The sequence below is a fragment of the Rousettus aegyptiacus genome, unplaced genomic scaffold, assembly GCF_014176215.1.
Source record: "Rousettus aegyptiacus isolate mRouAeg1 unplaced genomic scaffold, mRouAeg1.p scaffold_m13_p_5, whole genome shotgun sequence".
NCBI lineage: Eukaryota > Metazoa > Chordata > Mammalia > Chiroptera > Pteropodidae > Rousettus > Rousettus aegyptiacus.
The window spans coordinates 52,999,669-53,017,345 of NW_023416308.1; the positions used below are offsets into that span (position 1 = coordinate 52,999,669).

Sequence of the window (17,677 nt, forward strand, 5' to 3'; positions counted from 1 at the left end):
CCCATATCTAAAGGAGAGCTTAGCTAGATACATTACTCTTGGCTGGTAGTTTCTTTTACTTAATAGTTTAAATTTGATACCATTCCTTCCTTGCTTATAAGGTTTGTGCTGAGAAGTCTGAGAATAATCTAATTGGTTTACCTTTATAAGTTACCGTTTTTTTTCTCCCTGGCTGCCTTGAGAATTCTGACTTTGTCATGGATTTTTGATAATTTTAATACAATGTGTCTTGATGAAGGCCTTTTTGGGTTGAGATAATTGGGTATTCTGTTGACTTCTTGAATTCCAAGCTCCAGCTCATTCCTTTGCTCTGGGAAATTCCTGTCAAGTTTTTGTTTGAAAATGCTTTCTAATCCCTATCCCTTTCGCTCGCCTTCGATAATGTCCATTATTCTTATGTTTCCTCTCCTGATGGTATCAGCTAGTTCTTGTATTTTTCTTTTATTATGTTTCATCTTCGGTTTCTCTTTTCTTCCTTCTGATTTATTTCTAGATTTCTGTCTTCGATATCACAGATCCTTTCCTCTATTTGGTCTACTCTATTTCCCAAACTTGTTATTTTATTTTTCAACTCTCGCAGTGTGTTCTCATCTCTAGAAGTTCTATTTGATTCTTTTTGAGGGTTTCAATCTCCTTGTTCTGCAATTTTCCAATTCCTTAAATTGTTGATTTGAGTTGTTTTAGATCTCATTGAGTTTTTTCAGAAGTACCATCCTGAATTCTCTGTCATTTAAGTCGCATATTTCCATGTTGTAAGCTCATTTTCTGGGAATTTTTATCTTTCTTTCTGAGATGCCTTGTAACCTTAGTTGTTCATGGTGTTTAATGGACTATTTCTCTGCCTGAGCATTAACAGAAATGTATTCTGCTGTTTTTCCAGGAAGAAAATTTATTATATAAAGGTCTCCCTTTAGTCTGTTGCAAAGAAGGTGCTTTTCTTTTGGTTTCCAGTAGGTGGCGTCTAAGTCTCTTGGATTTCTGCTTTACATAAAGTCTTACTAACGCCTTTTAAAATTTTCTTGTAGATATTTAATCACACTCACTACCCTCAGTTTTGGTCCCTGTCAGTGTCAGTAACAGTCTTGGCAGCATTTGCTCAGATTCCCCTGGAGCTCTGCAGTGATGGGTCTCGGAGGGTATAGGGGAGGGATCCTCTGGGTTGGGGGTTGGGGGATGTGGCTCAGCCTTGGTTTTGCAAACATGGCCAGTAAAAATCAGCTGTTGTTCCTCTGAGGTCCCGTCTGGGTTCTTTGCTTTCTGCCTTGATAACTGGGCCCTTAAGCCAGCTGGTCACGGGGAGCTCACAGCTATCCCATGCAGGAATGTTCAGGGAACTTACTGCACAAACTCACTGCTCCTTCTCCCTTTCCCCTCCACCTGCAGGGAGCTCCAGTGGCTGCTAGAGGTAGCTTCTTTATTATTCCCACTCCACCACCCGACACCCAGGGTTCTGACCTGTGGTTGTAGCTCTTATGTGAAGATCTTACGCTCAGATGTGCTGGTATGCAGTTTGGGTGTTTTTTTGTTGAGTTTTAGATGTTTGGCTTATTGTTGTTTCAAGGGGAGAGATCTGGGGTCGTCTCTCACTTCACCATGTTTCCAAAGATCCTCTGATTGAGTATCTTAATTGGCTTTCCTGTCCTTTAGATAGGACATTGGACCCTCTTCTTTATTTATTTTGTTTATTCCCTAGTTTATTTCATTTAATATACTTCTCATCTCAGATAATGTGTTCTTCATTTCAGACTGGTTCCCTTTTATAATTGCCATTTCCATTTTTATGTTTTTTTAAATCTCTTTGTTGAAGTTCTCACTGAATGTATCTGCATTTCCCATAAGTTCATTGAGCATCTTTATAACCAGTGTTTTGAACTCCGCATCTGTTAGATTGCTTGACTCTATTATATCTGGATCTCTGTTCTCTTCTCTCATATGGTTTCCACTTCTTTGTCTTCTCATTTAGGCTGCCTTTCTGTGTCTGCTTCTATGTACTAAACAAAGCTCTAAGTCTCCCAGTCTTATTAGTGCACATTTGTGAGGTAGGTGTCCAGTGGCACAGTCTGAGAGGAGTTCAGCTGCAGGCCAAACTTAGCCCAAGCTTCTATCCCTACAGGGCTTGTTAAGATTCAGCAAGAAATCCACAGATGCTGTGCTTATAATTGCCTCAAAAGGCCACACCAGAAACCGAGGCTGCCTTCAGTGTGAGTCTCAGCAAGAAGCACGTGACTCGCAGAGGATACACCTGGATGTGGCTTGGGTGGAGCCACAAGTTGGAGCAGGCAGGCTTTCAGGAAATCTTCTGGACCTCTGTTATCCAGTTTGATGATGTCACGGCTATGGAGGTGCCGTGTCTGTGCACTGAGAGAGGGGAGGGCTCAACAGGGAACAATGGTTGCTGCCAGCACTTCCGTACAGAACGAGTCTCGCCTAGGCCCTCACTTCAACAATGTTTCCCTTAAGTCCCTGGTGCCCACTGCGTGCAGTCGAATCGGTACTGGTGCTCAGAATGAGCAGGTCTGTCACCACGAAAATCCACTCATGGGTGCGGCCCCTTTAAGAGGCTACTGCTGCGTTGCGCAGCCTCCGTCTTACTCAGCCACTTGGGTCGGGCAGCCCCGTGTCCTTGCCCCGTCCTACCCTCTGCCGTTGCAGGGTATTTTCTTGGACTTCTCTCTAGTTATATGGCTTGTTCCTCTAGATCCCAGGCAAGTTTTCCTTGCTACTGCTCCTTGTTTCCATCACAACTCTGATTTGGTCGCCAGAAGGATGAACAAAACCTCTATCATCTATGCCATATTTTCCCCAGATCCCTATCTGTATATTTTATTGAGTGATATATCTGTTAAGTCTTTGGCTCGTTTTTTAATTGGGTTGTTTATTTTCATATTGTTGGGTTTTAAGAGTTTTTCGTATGTTTGAATAATAGTCCTTTATCAAAAATATATTTTTTTATTATTTTCTGCCAAGTTGTGGCTTGGTTCTCACTTTCTGGAGCATTGCTGCATTTTAATAAATATTTTCGGTTTTTAAATAAATTTAGGAGATTGGTGTTTAAAAGATAGGTCTTCCTAAGTTGCGAGGTCTATAAATACTTGCAGAACAATGTGTAAATGTCACAATGTAGCATTTTTCATACCTGGGTTTCCTATGAAAAGCACCATTTAAAAAAACAGTGTTTTTTTTTTTTTTTTTTTTTTTTTCCGTCTCTAGCTCATTCTCTTTCTTTATGGAATAAAGAGATAAAAAAATATTTTTGTACAGCTGTACAATGTGTTTGTGTTTTAAGCTATGTGTTATTACAAGAGTCAAAAAGTTTAAAACCATTAAAAAGTTTATAAAATAAAAAAGTTATAGTAAGCTAAGGTTATTTATTATTGAAGAAAGAAAATATTTGTTTATAGGTTTAGTGTAGCCTAATGAGGTCTACAGTGTTTATAAAGCCTACAGCAGTATACAGTGATGTCCTGGGCCTTCACATTCACTCACCACCCACTCAGTGATGCAACCAGCACAACTTCCAGTCCTTCAAGCTCCATTCATGGTGAGTGCCTCGTACAGATGTAGCATTTTAAATTTTTTTACTATATTTTTACTGTTCATTTTCTGTGTTTAGATACACAAATACTTACCATTGTGTTATAACTGCCTACAGTATTCAGTACAGTAACATGCTGTATATACATTTTCGTCACCGAGGAGCAAAAGGCTATATCATAGAGCCTAGATGTATAACAGGTTATACTACCTAGGTTTGTGTACGTGAAACCCAGCACTAACCAAACATTAATCATGTTTCTTTTCCTTGGTGACAAGTTTTTTTGAGCATCTTGCAGAAAACAACAGGAGGCCATTCGTCAGCTCTTCCACAGCCCTTCCATAACCTACAAACATCAGCTGAAACTGGTCTAGATAACTCAAGTCTGTGCAGTTAGCAACTTGGTGACCTTGATGTGACCTCCAAAGCTCAATGGAACCAAAGTTCATGTTGCCACAAAACTAACCTTTAAACACCTAGTTTCTGCAAACTTATTTTGGAAGCAAAGGGTGACTGAAACTATTGATCATTTGGAAAGAAAATCAAATACCACAAAGAATACATGAGTTCAACCAGTCAGGCCTTGCCAAATTTAAATTCCTTTACACTTACTCTTATTCTTTCCCATATCTTATCCTAAGTGGCTAAGTTCCAAAGTCATACAATTCAAGTTAGCCCTTATAAATACATATAATCTCCTCGTAACCTTATCTTTTAAAACTTATCTTGGGACTTTGTTCTAGGAGACTGATCTGAGCTTTGTCTCTGATTTCCTTGTCCAGCTACCTGAAAAATAAAACCTTTTCTCTGTGAAAACCTGCTGCCTCTGACTTTGACTTCCTGCATGTGATAGGCAACCAGCCCACTAAACTGGTTTGGTAACATCAATTCACTGTATAATGTGTCACACAATGATACTGCCTAATGATACATTTCTCAAAACATATTCTTATTATTAAGTGTCATGTGACTCTATACCCACACACAAACACACACACACACAGACACGCAAACATATATTCAATTCAATTTTACTTCTTATGTGTTTTGGTAACTGGACTTTAAATTTTGGAAATACTAAACTGATAGTGTCAGTGCCATTTATTTAGGTTTTTTTGCCACTAAATTTCTACTTATGGCAAGTAGTATGGTTATATGTCTGTTTTAAAGTTTCAATACCATTGACTGTTATAGTAGTATAAAAATATTTTATTATTTCAGTTTCCTAATACTTCTGATAGTTTAAATTAAATTCTCTCATATATTTTTTTCTTTTTAATTATTTTCTTTTCTTCTGGGTGTACTATAGAATTACTTTATTTGATTACCTTACAATTCACCTGGGATATTGGATTTACAGCAATTTTACACATTAATTTGGTAGTACATTTGTATTGTACTTAATTTCTGAACCATTATGAAAAACCTATACGATTTAAAAATATATCTATAAAACTTATGTCCACATATCAGCTTGAAAGTCCACAGGAACCCAAGAGGAATGGAAATATACATCCACACAAAAACTTATACAAACCTGTTCATAGCTGTTTTATTCTTCATAGCCAAAAAATAAGAACTCAAATGTCTATCCATCAACTGATGAATGGAAAAGTATAATGTGATATAGTCCTATGATGTAGTATATTATTTGGCTAAAAAAAATGAATTAAGTATGGATACATCCTGCTATAACAAGTTTGAAACTTGAAAATGTTATGCTGAGTAAACAATGCACGAAGACCACATATTGTATGATTATATTCATATTAAATGTCCAGAAAAGGAAAATCTTTTGAGAAATAAAGTAATTTACTGATTGTTCAAGCCTCTGAGTGTTGCAGGGGGAATGAAGAGTGATTGCAAATAGCTTCAATATTTCTCTTTCATGTAATGAAAATATTCTACAATTGATATGATGATGGCTGCTCAATTTCATGAATATAATAAAAAGAATGACATATACACTATAAATGAATAAATTGTATGGTATGTGAATTATATCTCAATGAAGCTGTTAAAATATCCACAGGATGGCCTAATGTATCTCTGCATAGTCATATTACCTCTGCAGAGATAATTGCTTTCTTAATTTGGTATTTATTGTTTCCTTTTATGTCTTATACATAGTACTAAGTATTATTGCCTCTTTGAAACTTTATAAAAATGTTATATTACATATACGTTTAGAATTTTCTTTTTGTTTTCTTAATATTATATTCACACGATTTATCTATGTTGACCTATAAAGCTATAATTCATTAATTTTATCAATTATCTAAAGAAACTATAATTTATTTATTCATTCAACTCTTGTTGGACATGTAGGTTCTTTCTTTTATTTTCTACTACAGACGCATGGTATTTATAATTTCCAGTAAGTAATGTGGCAAGTTCTCACCCATTTTTATTAAGGTCTTTACTGTTTTTTGCAGTGTTCTAATCTGCTGTAGATGCTATTCATGAAGAAACTCTCTCTAGATATTGCATATAGGCTGTCGCTATTGCGAATGGGATCATTTCTCCTACCATTATTTAGCTGGTTATAGCATGTTATTTTAAAAATATTCTACAACATGTTATTTTAAAAATATTCATTTTTGACTTTATTATGATAAAATCTAAGTGTATTTCTTTGATTCTCTTGAGTTTTCTAAAATAGCAGAATGCAATGTTCTCTTTCCAATACGTATACTCCTTACTGCTATTATATGACTCATTGTATTTCAGAATTATAGTAAAGACTCTTTGTCGTTTTCAATGTCTCTAGTTTTTCCCAATTAACTGTCTAATGAATCCCACTTCAAAATAAATATTTTTCACTAATGTAATAAATAACCTTCTATTAAAACTGTATTAAAAGTTGCTCCATTTATTTTGAAATCTATAGAGATTATGTTTTAAATCAACATATTCTGAGATTATTTAAAATACTCGTTCAACAAATTATTCAGAGGTTTCAACTATTTACTTTTAATTTGCCATTTATCCCTTAGCAAATGACCACTAAATAATTTTCACTTATAAGGCATTCGTATTTCCTTAGATTCTTCATCTCCTAGTTTTCGTTAAGATTGTTGAATAAGTTACTTCCTTACATAGCTCTCCCTACTATAATTTTCTATATAGAAAACAACTCATCCTCCTTTCTTATCTGCTTACAATTCCTTATTTAGTCTGGTAATTGCTCAGTAACCCCATGATAAGACATGATGTTAAAAACCTTGAAAATTAGAATAATGGTAATTTATGGCAATTAATCACTTTCTGATTAATACATAGTTTGTAGTAGGACTATGTGTGCAGGTTGCTGACACAATGGTGCCCAGCCCTTGGGATGAGTAAGAGCCACTCTAAGGCCTAGCTCTCCTCATCGAACTCTGCATTATCTTCATTTTCCAGAGAGACTCTGTGTGATAGTGACAGCTCCACTATCTATGAGCAAAAATAGGCTACAGATTGGCCTCTGTTTTTTTTTTTTTTTTAATCTTTATTGCATTAGAGGAATGGTTAAAGAAACTGGGAATATGATCCTAGTATAGCCTAGTATAACATTATAGCCTCCATCACTGCAGTGACATATAAGATATTGCCCAAATAGGGACGCTTTTGCAAATGAAATAAAGTTTTTAATAATTACACTGGAGCAACTGGAGTAAAAAACCTTTTGGAGCAAATAAGGACATTTGGTCAACTAAATCATAATATATTTGAGTACCTTCCTGTAGAAGAGAAATAAAAAAAAGAGACAAAGCAAAGGAAGCCAAAAATGAGAAAAAGATAGTTCAGCACCTGTCACAAAAAACGTAATTTAAAAAAAAGATTAAATAAATTATCAGGGTGAAGGATTCATGTTTATAAGGTCAAGTAGTAAGATCTCCACTTCTGAAAATGTTTATTCTCTCTCCATATATAACTTTATTTCTTCTCCCATCCATCCCCATTTCTCTCTCTCTCTCTCTCTCTCTCTCTCTCTCTCTCAATATGTCATAAAAATAGAGATGTCAGAAAGAAAATAACATTTCTGCTCTTTCATTACAAAAGTAAATTCACTTTGATATTCATTACAACTATGGGATCCCTAACTTATGTAATTCATCCTTGGAACACCTTTTATATAAAGAAGAAAAATGAAAAGAAAAGATATTTCAACACTATAAGATATATTACAATCATAAATATGTCAAATATTTACCTTACTAAAATTGAAATAAATTTTAAATCACATTTATCTTTAAATATGTCAAGTAGGTTTTTGTGATAATTTATTTTTTTAAAAGAAGAGAAAAAATTTTTCTAACTGTATTTAAATAACTATAAAGAATTCTTTAAATTTTATATCTTTGCCACACTTCATGTTGTAGTTTTGTAGTGAATCTTTGTGTCTGATGATTTCAGGCACATGATGAGCTCAAGCAATGAAGGTTGCTGATCATCTGGCCACCTTTTTGTCAATGAAAGATGTGCTTTCAGTAATAGTTTTCAGTCATTCCTGAAGCTCCTACTTTCTTGTCTGTTTTTTTTTCTTATAAAATAGAACTAACATGGGAAAAGCATTAAGATCTGCTAAAAACTGCCTAGATTCCAGACTGTTTTTTTTTTGGCAAAGTAAGGCTACTTATTTCATCCATCTTATAATCTGTGACACTGCTTCTTGGAGTGGCCCAGTGGGTAAAGATAAAGACAAAAATTAAAGTACTACTTAGGGCTTTCAAAGTGAGAACTATCATTTGTGTTTTTAATATTTTCATGAGCATGATCTATTTATTAAAATTAATAGCTCTAAAGGAGTAATTGTCTACTACAGAAATCCAGATACTTTTCAGTACTGAGAAAGGTAGCTTTGAAAATTTTACATTTACGCATAGGAACAAAAAATGGATTTGTTTAAAGTGAGCTGGAAAAGCAATAGAGAATTTATTCTCCCTCTTTAACCAAGTAACCAAGTAATTAATCAATGCTGCTCATTGGTTCTTGTAGCCATCCATTCAACAAACACATATGGGTGCCAATTATGTGCTAGCATCAAACTTCCTCTCAAGAGTGTAATCCAGTGAGTATTAGACAGGACTGTGTTGTATATTCTAACCCCCAAAAAGAATGTACGACAGGGTAGAACATGATGTAAAGGAAGGAAAATACATGTACCTAGATAACCTGTATGTATAGTAACATTTCACTTACCTGAAGATTAGAATTCTAGCAACTTCAAATATAGTTAATAGAAATAAATGGAGATCAGGAATTCTTATAGTATGTGACTCTTAAACACATAAAACTCTGTTAGACTGAGATTTTGGGGGAAAGTTATCAGAATATTGAAAGCCTCTATTGGAATAAAGAGGGAGAAGATGGAACTGATTTTTATACCTACTGTGGTCCAGTATGTTAAGTATGTTCAATTATATGATCTAACGTACTCAACACAGCAACTATGAAAAAACTTCTCATTACGTTTGTATATGAAATTTAAAAAAGACTCAGAGAATGTAAGGTCTAATAAAATTTGAAGCTGGGTGTGAGTTCAAAGTTCATGAAAACTAGAGCACCATCAAGGTCATTCTCCACTGACTTCTTGTATTATATTATTTGTGCATAGTATGCACTTGGTAGAAAAAGAACTGAGTTGTACAAAAAGCAAAAAATGTTAGGAAAGAGTGAAGATAATATTAGGAATTGAAAATACATATCTTGTTTTAAAAAAGCATTTTTAACCAATTTAGCTACTTAAGGCTGCTTTTGAGACAGCATAATTTTCATTTCCATGCAGAGAAAATTTCTGAAAGGGACACAGTGCTATTTAACAAACAAAGGCCTTGGTCTTACCTCACAGCTTTCTTTTCATCTTATTTGTGATGATTTTCAGGATGCTAGAATTACGCTGACATCTTGGTTCTCAAAAGGAAAGGTGAGATGTCAATTCTAAATCTAATCCCAATCTTTTTTCTACACATATTTCTTAACCTTCTGAGATAAGCACCCATTATTAGTTTAAAGGACATCTTAGCGTTTTCCATTACTACTTAATTTAGACTACATATTTTTTCATTTACATTAGAATTATACTGTGAGTTGTTTATACAATTTTTGGTTGAATATACAATGGAAAATGCATAAGGACATCAAAGTCATTGTTTTGTTCTATCAGATGCCATCACTTACTTATGTAATAATAAGAATTGAGAAGAAGCAAAGGTGTTGAAAATGTTATTTTTATTTTTTCCATTCTAACTTCTTAAAACATGGCTATTTCTAACTCATGTCTATCCTGTTAGTGTTTGATATATTTTTCCTGCTCCAACATTGAGTTTCTGTTATACATTTTTCTTTACCCTTCTTAGAATTAGTTTTACAATACACCTATTGATTTCTCTGCCTAGTGGCATATGGTGTTCACATATTTACTTGAAATCTTTTCCAGTTTTGTTAATATTTCCTTTTTGATCTACGGGACATCTTTTAGATTTTTCGCATGGACACATTGCAAATCTAGAATCTATACATATGCAAAGTGTTATTATGACATTATAGTTATATGATTTAAGCCAATAAGTTTTTCTTATGTGTTATAGAGATACAGCTGGAAATGACAAAGTGATATATTGACAGCTATATCCTACTGGGTCTTGATTATAGAACCATCAACTTTTTCCCTTCTTGGTAGTTTTGCCAAGTATTTATTAAACTTATCAGAGTTCCTTCTGCTTGTTTCATTTATTATTTCCCACAACTAGAAAAATTTAAATGCATCATAGTATTTTTGTAAAATAAATACAATGCCCTAAATGGATTAGAAGCAACATAAGTAAGAAAAGAAAATTTAGGTCACTAATTTTAGTTCATACAGGTAGGGATGCTTACCACTACACTAACAAGGAAGAGCTATATTATTCAGCCATAAGAAAGATGAAATGCCGCCATTTGGGATAACATGGATGGATCTTGAGATAATCATGCTAAATGAAAAAAGACCAAAAAACTTGAGACCATATGATTTTACTCATATGTGGGATATAAAATTGAAAGCAACAAATGAATAAGACAAACAAACAAAAACTCATAGACACAGATAAAAATGTAGTGTTTACTACAGAGAAAGTGGGCAGGGGGAAGGTAGATAAGGGTTAAAAAGGTCAAATACATAGCAACAGAAGGAGATTCGACTTTGAGTGGTAAACACACATGACATATATAGATAACGTCTTATTGAATTGCACATTTGAAGCCTATATAATTTTATTAACAAACATCACACAATAAATTTAATTAAAAAATTAAATTAACATGGCTTAGAAGCATTACAATGCTTTTTAATGCTTTTTAGCAGCTCAAAAAAACTTTACAATTTTTAAGTGATTCTTACATAAATTCTTGCAAAAATCATGGTGTCTCAAAAGCAGCCCTAAGTAGCCGAATTGGCTTAAAATGCTGATTTTTGTAAACAAGATCCATATTTTTAATTTCTAATGTTATCTCCACTCTCACTAATGTATTTTTTGTACAATTCAGTTCTTTTTCTGCTGCTTGCATAACTATACACAGATATTATTATAATACAAGAAGTCATTGGAGGATGAACTTGGTGCTATCATTTTCATGAGCTTTGAACTATACCCAACTTCACCTTTTGTGACAGATGCTAATTTAACTTGTGAGGAAAGAAAACATAGAAAAGTTAAAAGTTCAATATGAACCACTTAAAGAACCACTAAAAAAATAACAAATGTGATTCTAACCTTTTTGTATTTCTTTATAAAAATTTTCATAAAGTTAGAGTCATAGCACATCTAATCATTATGTGTAGAACAATGGTGTGAGCATGTTTTGGTAAGTTTCTACTGTTCTGGTAAAGTTTCTAATTTTGGAACTGCTGTCAAAATCCACTTCGGACTAATGCATAGACTGTACAATGTCTTTATATAACAAAATAAATAAATACAATTTTATTATGATGTGCTTTTTGAAGAGCAGGTAAAAACACAGAAACTACAATAAGTGCTTGTAATGGCAATGCGGATGGTATTTCTCTTTTATTTAAAATGAAAGAAAAGCATATTGTCCCTTAGGAATCCATAATTTCCTAATTTTTTATCATGAAATTTTGTTGTTTTAAGGTAACAAAAATCACTTAATCATACTATCTTTTCTTCATTTATAATTTTCACTAGAGCTAATACACTTTAATCACTATGACTATGAATAAACACACACATACATTATCATAAAGAAATTTAAAAGTATTCTATATTTATTCTAAGTTTTAGTGTAGGTTTTTTTTTGTGTGGTTTGTTTGTTTGTTTGTTTGTTTTTATCCTAATCTCTCTGTATTATTCTTTAGGATGTCATTTTTTAATTTTATCAAATCACACAATAAAAGGTTTTCTACCAGCTAACTAAGGCGGGAGTGAAAGATTAAGAGTGGTCATAACATCTAAGTAGAGAAAGTAAGGACAGTTATTTGTCACCCAAAGGATTTAACTCCTGACTTCTGAAAGTGTTTCTAGAGACAGAGAGGAATAAAATCCTGTTGCCAGACATGCTGCTAAGTTACCATCCAAATCTCCTTGAGATGTGCAATCTCAGTTGCTTTTTAAAGGAACATCCTGTTCAAGTAATGATTATGTATGCCACATTCATCCTCATACAGAAAAAGGTTTATCATGACTCATTTATTTATTTTTTTGAAAAACCTATCAACATTTCAATTTATGTCAAACTAAGATGGAAAAAAAAAATCACATTTGTAATGCAAAGGAGTTGCAGCAGAGTTTCCATCAAACAGGTTAACTAATTTTTCCTCAAGGAAGTATTAATAGCCTTTCGGACTGATTCTGCTCCCACATCCACAGCATGGATACCTATCTTCTCAATTGATTAAAGGTGTACTTGTTATAGAACAAAAAGAGTTTGTCCACCTGGCGCTAGCATAGCCAAGCACTGAACACTGAGAATTGCAGTGCAGAAATATTGGCGATTTTATTGATGAATGGCTCCATCCAACAGTACAGGAAGCTAACACTCAAAAGCTCAAACTCAACAATGGTTACAGATTATATGGGACAAATTCACAAGACACTGTGGGTTAGGAGGTTCAAGGTTGTGCTGGGAGCTGGTTGGTCGGAGGTGCGGTAAGGGCAATCAATCATTTCTTCAGGTTTTAAGGACAGTTCTGAGGTCTTTTCCTGAGTTCTTCAATCTGGTCTCATGGAAAAGTAGCCAGTGGGTCATTCCACCTTAGGGCTCAGGAACTGAAACATAACTTATGTCAAGGTGTGATCTTTAGCCTTCTAGAGGTCCAGACCCTGTGACTATTGGTCAGGTCCGTACTACTGTCTTCTCCTGCCTCAGGGGTTGCAGATTATTGGAGAAAGGCAAGGTCTCTGAGGGGCATATAGAGAGAGACAGATATGATTTCTAGAGCTAGGACTTGACTCAATTTAATCAAAGTCATAAGGACTCTGAGTTTCACTTTTAGGTATCTGCGAGATAGTTGTGGTCATTAAAAATCATGGGCAACATTAACGTCTTCATTTTCTCATTAATCTTCAGGGTTAACATATCTCACACACCAAAGCAAAGAGGAAATTCCGATGTCTAATTTCCTAGACTTTTCTCCTTAATCCTTCATGTTACTCACATGATAATGAAAATGATTTTTCAGATTTATCACTTAGATTCTCCTTCTAGCTTTGTCCTCCTGAACTGAATTTGGCCCAAATGTCTGCTAAGATGTACTGACATGTCTTCTTTTATCAAATCTTTCTTGTATGCATGAAAAACAAAGACAGTATTATTTTTCCACCTCTGCAACTTCCCAACTCAATTATCTCTCATGCATCAGGTTTATTAATTAGCTTAAAATGATAGTCTCTTGAAGTCTATGTATTCCTCGTTCCCTCTTCTCAATCACTGGAATCCAGAAAGTGGTCTTCTCTACATTTCTTATACAAATATCAGGGAATATGACTCTGAAAAACTGTACATCTAAGGAAATTTTTGATATGCAAGTGTGATTTGTCTTTTTCTAACAACAATTTTAACCTACATAAGATTGTGCCTGGGAAAAGACAAGGAATATGCTGAATGTAAGTAGGAAGTTGGTATGAATTTGTTTAATTTTCTATTCCACAGGAAGTCTAGGGTAAACTAGTAAAAGTATATGCCCTGATGAAAAAGAAAGGGACAGTATGCTTTTCTTTATTTTCTCTTTTATTTTTCCAAAAGTTTATGGACAGAGCTGTGAACAATGAGTCTTTGTCATATAAAAAGGCTGATATTTGAGGACATCCTTGAGAAAAATAGTATCAAATCTTCTTTATTCTTGTCAAGTTGTTTAAAGCTGGAAAGAAGGGAAATGGAGAGGAACAAAGATAGGGAAGAAGGAAAGTAGCCTCATCAGCAGAATATTGCCTGACTAGCTCTGTTTCTTGAGCCAGAGGCTCTTTTTTTGTTTGGCTAGTGAAAAAGGTTAGGATGATGAGCCAAGTATCCTTCTGGGCTTTTGGAGGAGGATGACAAAATCCGGAAGGATCTGGCTGGGTCTTTATTAATGCATTGTGCTTCTTTTGTAATTCTTTTCTGATTTCCTGGATGGGCCAAATTTGACTGAGATCACCTCATTTGCATGGAGAAAGCATCATGGACTATTGGCCTCATCAGAAAGGTCTTGGGGAATTTACTCAGCCCCTAGAGGAGAATCAGGACTGTTTTTTGGAACTGAGGGCTCGCAGACGTGAAAATTGGGTGCTGCATTTTTAAGGACTAATCAAATGACTCACTGAGGGAGACCAAGGAGAGGATTCCACACACATGTATAAACACAGCTGCACAGTTCTGACAGCATTCGAGCACAAGGGATAGGAGTCCTTTAGAAGAAAATAAATGAAAAGAGGGAAATTCAACTGCTAACAGGTCATTCCTATGGGACTCCCAAACCACAGAGGGAAGGGAATAAATGACATCTCTTATCATACTTACAACTTTTGGCAATTTATTGCTTTTAGCTGATGAGGTGTTTGTTTGTTTGTGTTTGTTTTTTACTGCCTCAATTAGCAAGGACATAGTGGCTTGTTAGAGGACAAAGTGCTAGATCAAGAAGAGATGAAAAAAGAGAGAAATGAAAATGATACAGCAATGGATCTGGATTGACATTATCATTCAGAAAGAGCACCAGGCCAATGTGCCAAAGACTCACATCATTCCAGCAATGTAAAATTCTCTCCAAGTAAGTTTCAATATATTCTTCTAAAGGTAGGATGCAGTAGCCACTGTATCATGAAGCTCAATATCTGGTTTCCATATTCTATTTGTTAACTCACAGGCCATTCAGTAGCCCAGTTTAACCCAGTATCCCTTATTGCCAGACCCTAATTCCTGCATCTTAGACCCTGGGGAAAACTGTCCCATATCCTTCTTGCCCCTGCGACATGCTCTACAAGCCCTTTCTCCGATTTACAGTGCAACATCTATTTTCTGTCTGCCACATCTCCCTTTTTCAAAGGCTTAATCTTTGATCTTCAATAGCCCTGGGGTGAAAGAAAAAAAATGACAACTTCTTCTGGGTCACTTCATAGCTAGAGGCGAGTGAGAGGAAGACTGATTGGCTTTTTTAATTTTCAAGTTATATACCTTGCTTTTTAAAAAAAAAAAATGTTGACACTGTGGGAGAAGAAGAAACATCCCTCTTCCCTTCAAAGTTCTTTCAGCTGGTCTAACAATTAAATCTATATGAGACACATTAACAAGAGAATATTACCAAATTTAATTATATATGTATACATGGGAACCCCACATACATGAAAGTCAGAGACTCCATATACATGAGAGGTTCAGAGTCAGAAAGGGACATGGCATTCTTAGCTAAGGATGGGGTAAGTGTCTTTGGGCTTCAGAGAGGAGGAAGTTCATTACAGGACAATAAGAACATAGGTTTAATAGTTAGTAGTTTGTCCTTCTCTGTGCATAGGTCATAAAGTTATTTCTGGTGATAATTTTTATTATGAGCAAGGTCCCTAATTTAAATTCTTTAAGGGAGAGCCTGCAGGGTATCAATTGCCTTTAGCTTAAAAATAATTCACAGGCCAAAGTGGCACATTTTGGTGAGGCCTGCTCAGAACCACTACAACACTCAAGAGTATACGAAAAGAGCCTTCCAGTAATGGTAACGTTAACAGAATGCATTTGGTGATACTGCACTAATGGCAAGATTCAAAAACAAACTGTCAACAGTAAATGGTATTTAGAATCTCTTGGTTCAGGTATAACTAAAATAATATCACATAAAATGGTTGACAATTCACTAGTTCAACATTTAGTGTGAATGACAGAAAAAAATAAATCACACTAGCTATATGACTTAAAACAAGGGGCACAATGCACAATTAATCAAGCCTTGCCTTAAAATTCAGCAATATTTATAACCCGAGAAAAAAATTAATTATGGCATAGTATGAGGCCTACTGCCACGTGCAGGGACTTCTGTTAATTTCTGTCCCTGTAAAGAAAGTTTCATATTAGGAAGGTCATGCACCTCTGGTAGAATTGAAAATTATGCCCCAGGTTTACCTCTTATAAATGGCTAGTGTCAGAAAACAGAATTTGCCACCCCTCAAATAGTCTCTTTAGCATAAGAATTATTTTAGGCTGATTATTTATATGAAATTGCAGGCATAGAAAAGCTTTAAAACTGAGTAAAAGTTATCCTTTTGTTAGAGACTCCTACATGTATAAGGGCAATCTCCTTTCCAATGAGTGTTTCCCTAGATGTACCAGGAAGAGAAGGTTGGCCTTATCTCTAGAAACTCTTATCAATACAGAAGGCATTAACTTAAATCTGCATAACAATCTTATTCTTGTTTCCTGAGCTTTTCCTAGTAACATGCCCTAACTGGATCTCCACTCCCAAAATCTTTTGTCTTTAGGAGGAGATGGTATTTATGGTGGTGGCTTCAGCCTTTTTGGGGAGTAACTCAGTTTTCCTGGGTCTCTTCCACGTATACACATTAAGATTTTGTGTTTTTCTCTTGTTAATCTGTTTAATGACAATTTAATGATTAGGCTAGACAAAGAATCTAGAAGGTAAAATAGAGTCAGGATGCTGGGAGTTAATGCAGAAAAGCCATGGGATCACGAAAAAAAAACAGAAACAAAAACAAAACTTGGAACAGAAGTCAGATAACCATTGTTCCTACTTTCACCTTGACATCTTACTCACCATGTAACTCTGCACATGTGGGATTGCTTAACACAGAGAATACTTGAGAAGCTAGTTACCGGAAATATCTGAAGTACTCTTAAGATAACACATACACACTATTGGGTGAGTTGGAAAGCAGGTCAACTATATGTACAGTAAAGCACTTTTATTACAATTAAACTTGTTTAGCAATAAATTGTTCTACTTCAGAAGTTTTAAGTTTCTTGACTTAAGAAGTGTCCAGAAGAAAGGGCTATGCCAGGACCACCCTGATATTCATCTCAGAGTGTACTTATCTAAAAAGATTAATAAGAGAATGGGAAAAAATGGCATAGATGATAGATGCTTTGTTCATCCCTCTGGTGATCAAATTAAAGTTATGATGAAAACAAGGAGGAGCAGCAAGGAAAAAGCACCTGGGATCTAGATAAATGAGCCATACGACTAGGGAGAAATCCAAGAAATCACTCTGCAATGGCAGAAGGATGGGGCGAGGAAGTGGGGCTGCTCAGTCTCGAGCAGCTGAGTGAGACAGAGGCTGCTGCAGCGGCAAGTGGATTTTTGCGGTGATGGACCTACTTGCTCTGAGCATAAGTGCCCATTCAGCTGTGTGCAGGAGCCACCAGGGATTTACAGGGAGACATGGTTGGAGTGAGGGCCAAGGCAAGACTTGCTCTGTGTAGAAGTACCAGCAGTATCCATCTTTTTCTGTTGAGCCCTCCCTGCTCCCAGTGTGTGGACACAGTACCACCATAGCTGTGACATCATCAAACTGGATAACAGAGGTTGCTCCACTCAGAGGATTCCCTAAAACTCTGCCTCCCCGAACTCGGGCCCCACCCAAGCCACATCCAGATACATCCTCAGTGAGTCAGGTGCTCCTTGCTGAGCAGCGCCTAGACTCCCACTGGAGGCAGCTGGCCTCAGTTTCTAGTATGGTCTTTTGA

At 35.4% G+C, this 17,677-nt stretch overlaps 1 protein-coding gene across 1 annotated transcript in view; it reads left to right on the plus strand.

Annotated features, from left to right (window-relative positions):
* The first annotated feature begins 2,388 nt into the window (after positions 1-2,388).
* The window catches only part of LOC107504289 (caspase-13-like), a 46,046-nt gene continuing 30,757 nt past the window's right edge, over positions 2,389-17,677 (plus strand). Inside the window, exon 1 of the mRNA XM_036221562.1 lies at positions 2,389-2,542. Coding sequence (XP_036077455.1) covers positions 2,389-2,542 — 154 coding nt within the window. The remainder of the gene's footprint in view (positions 2,543-17,677) is intronic.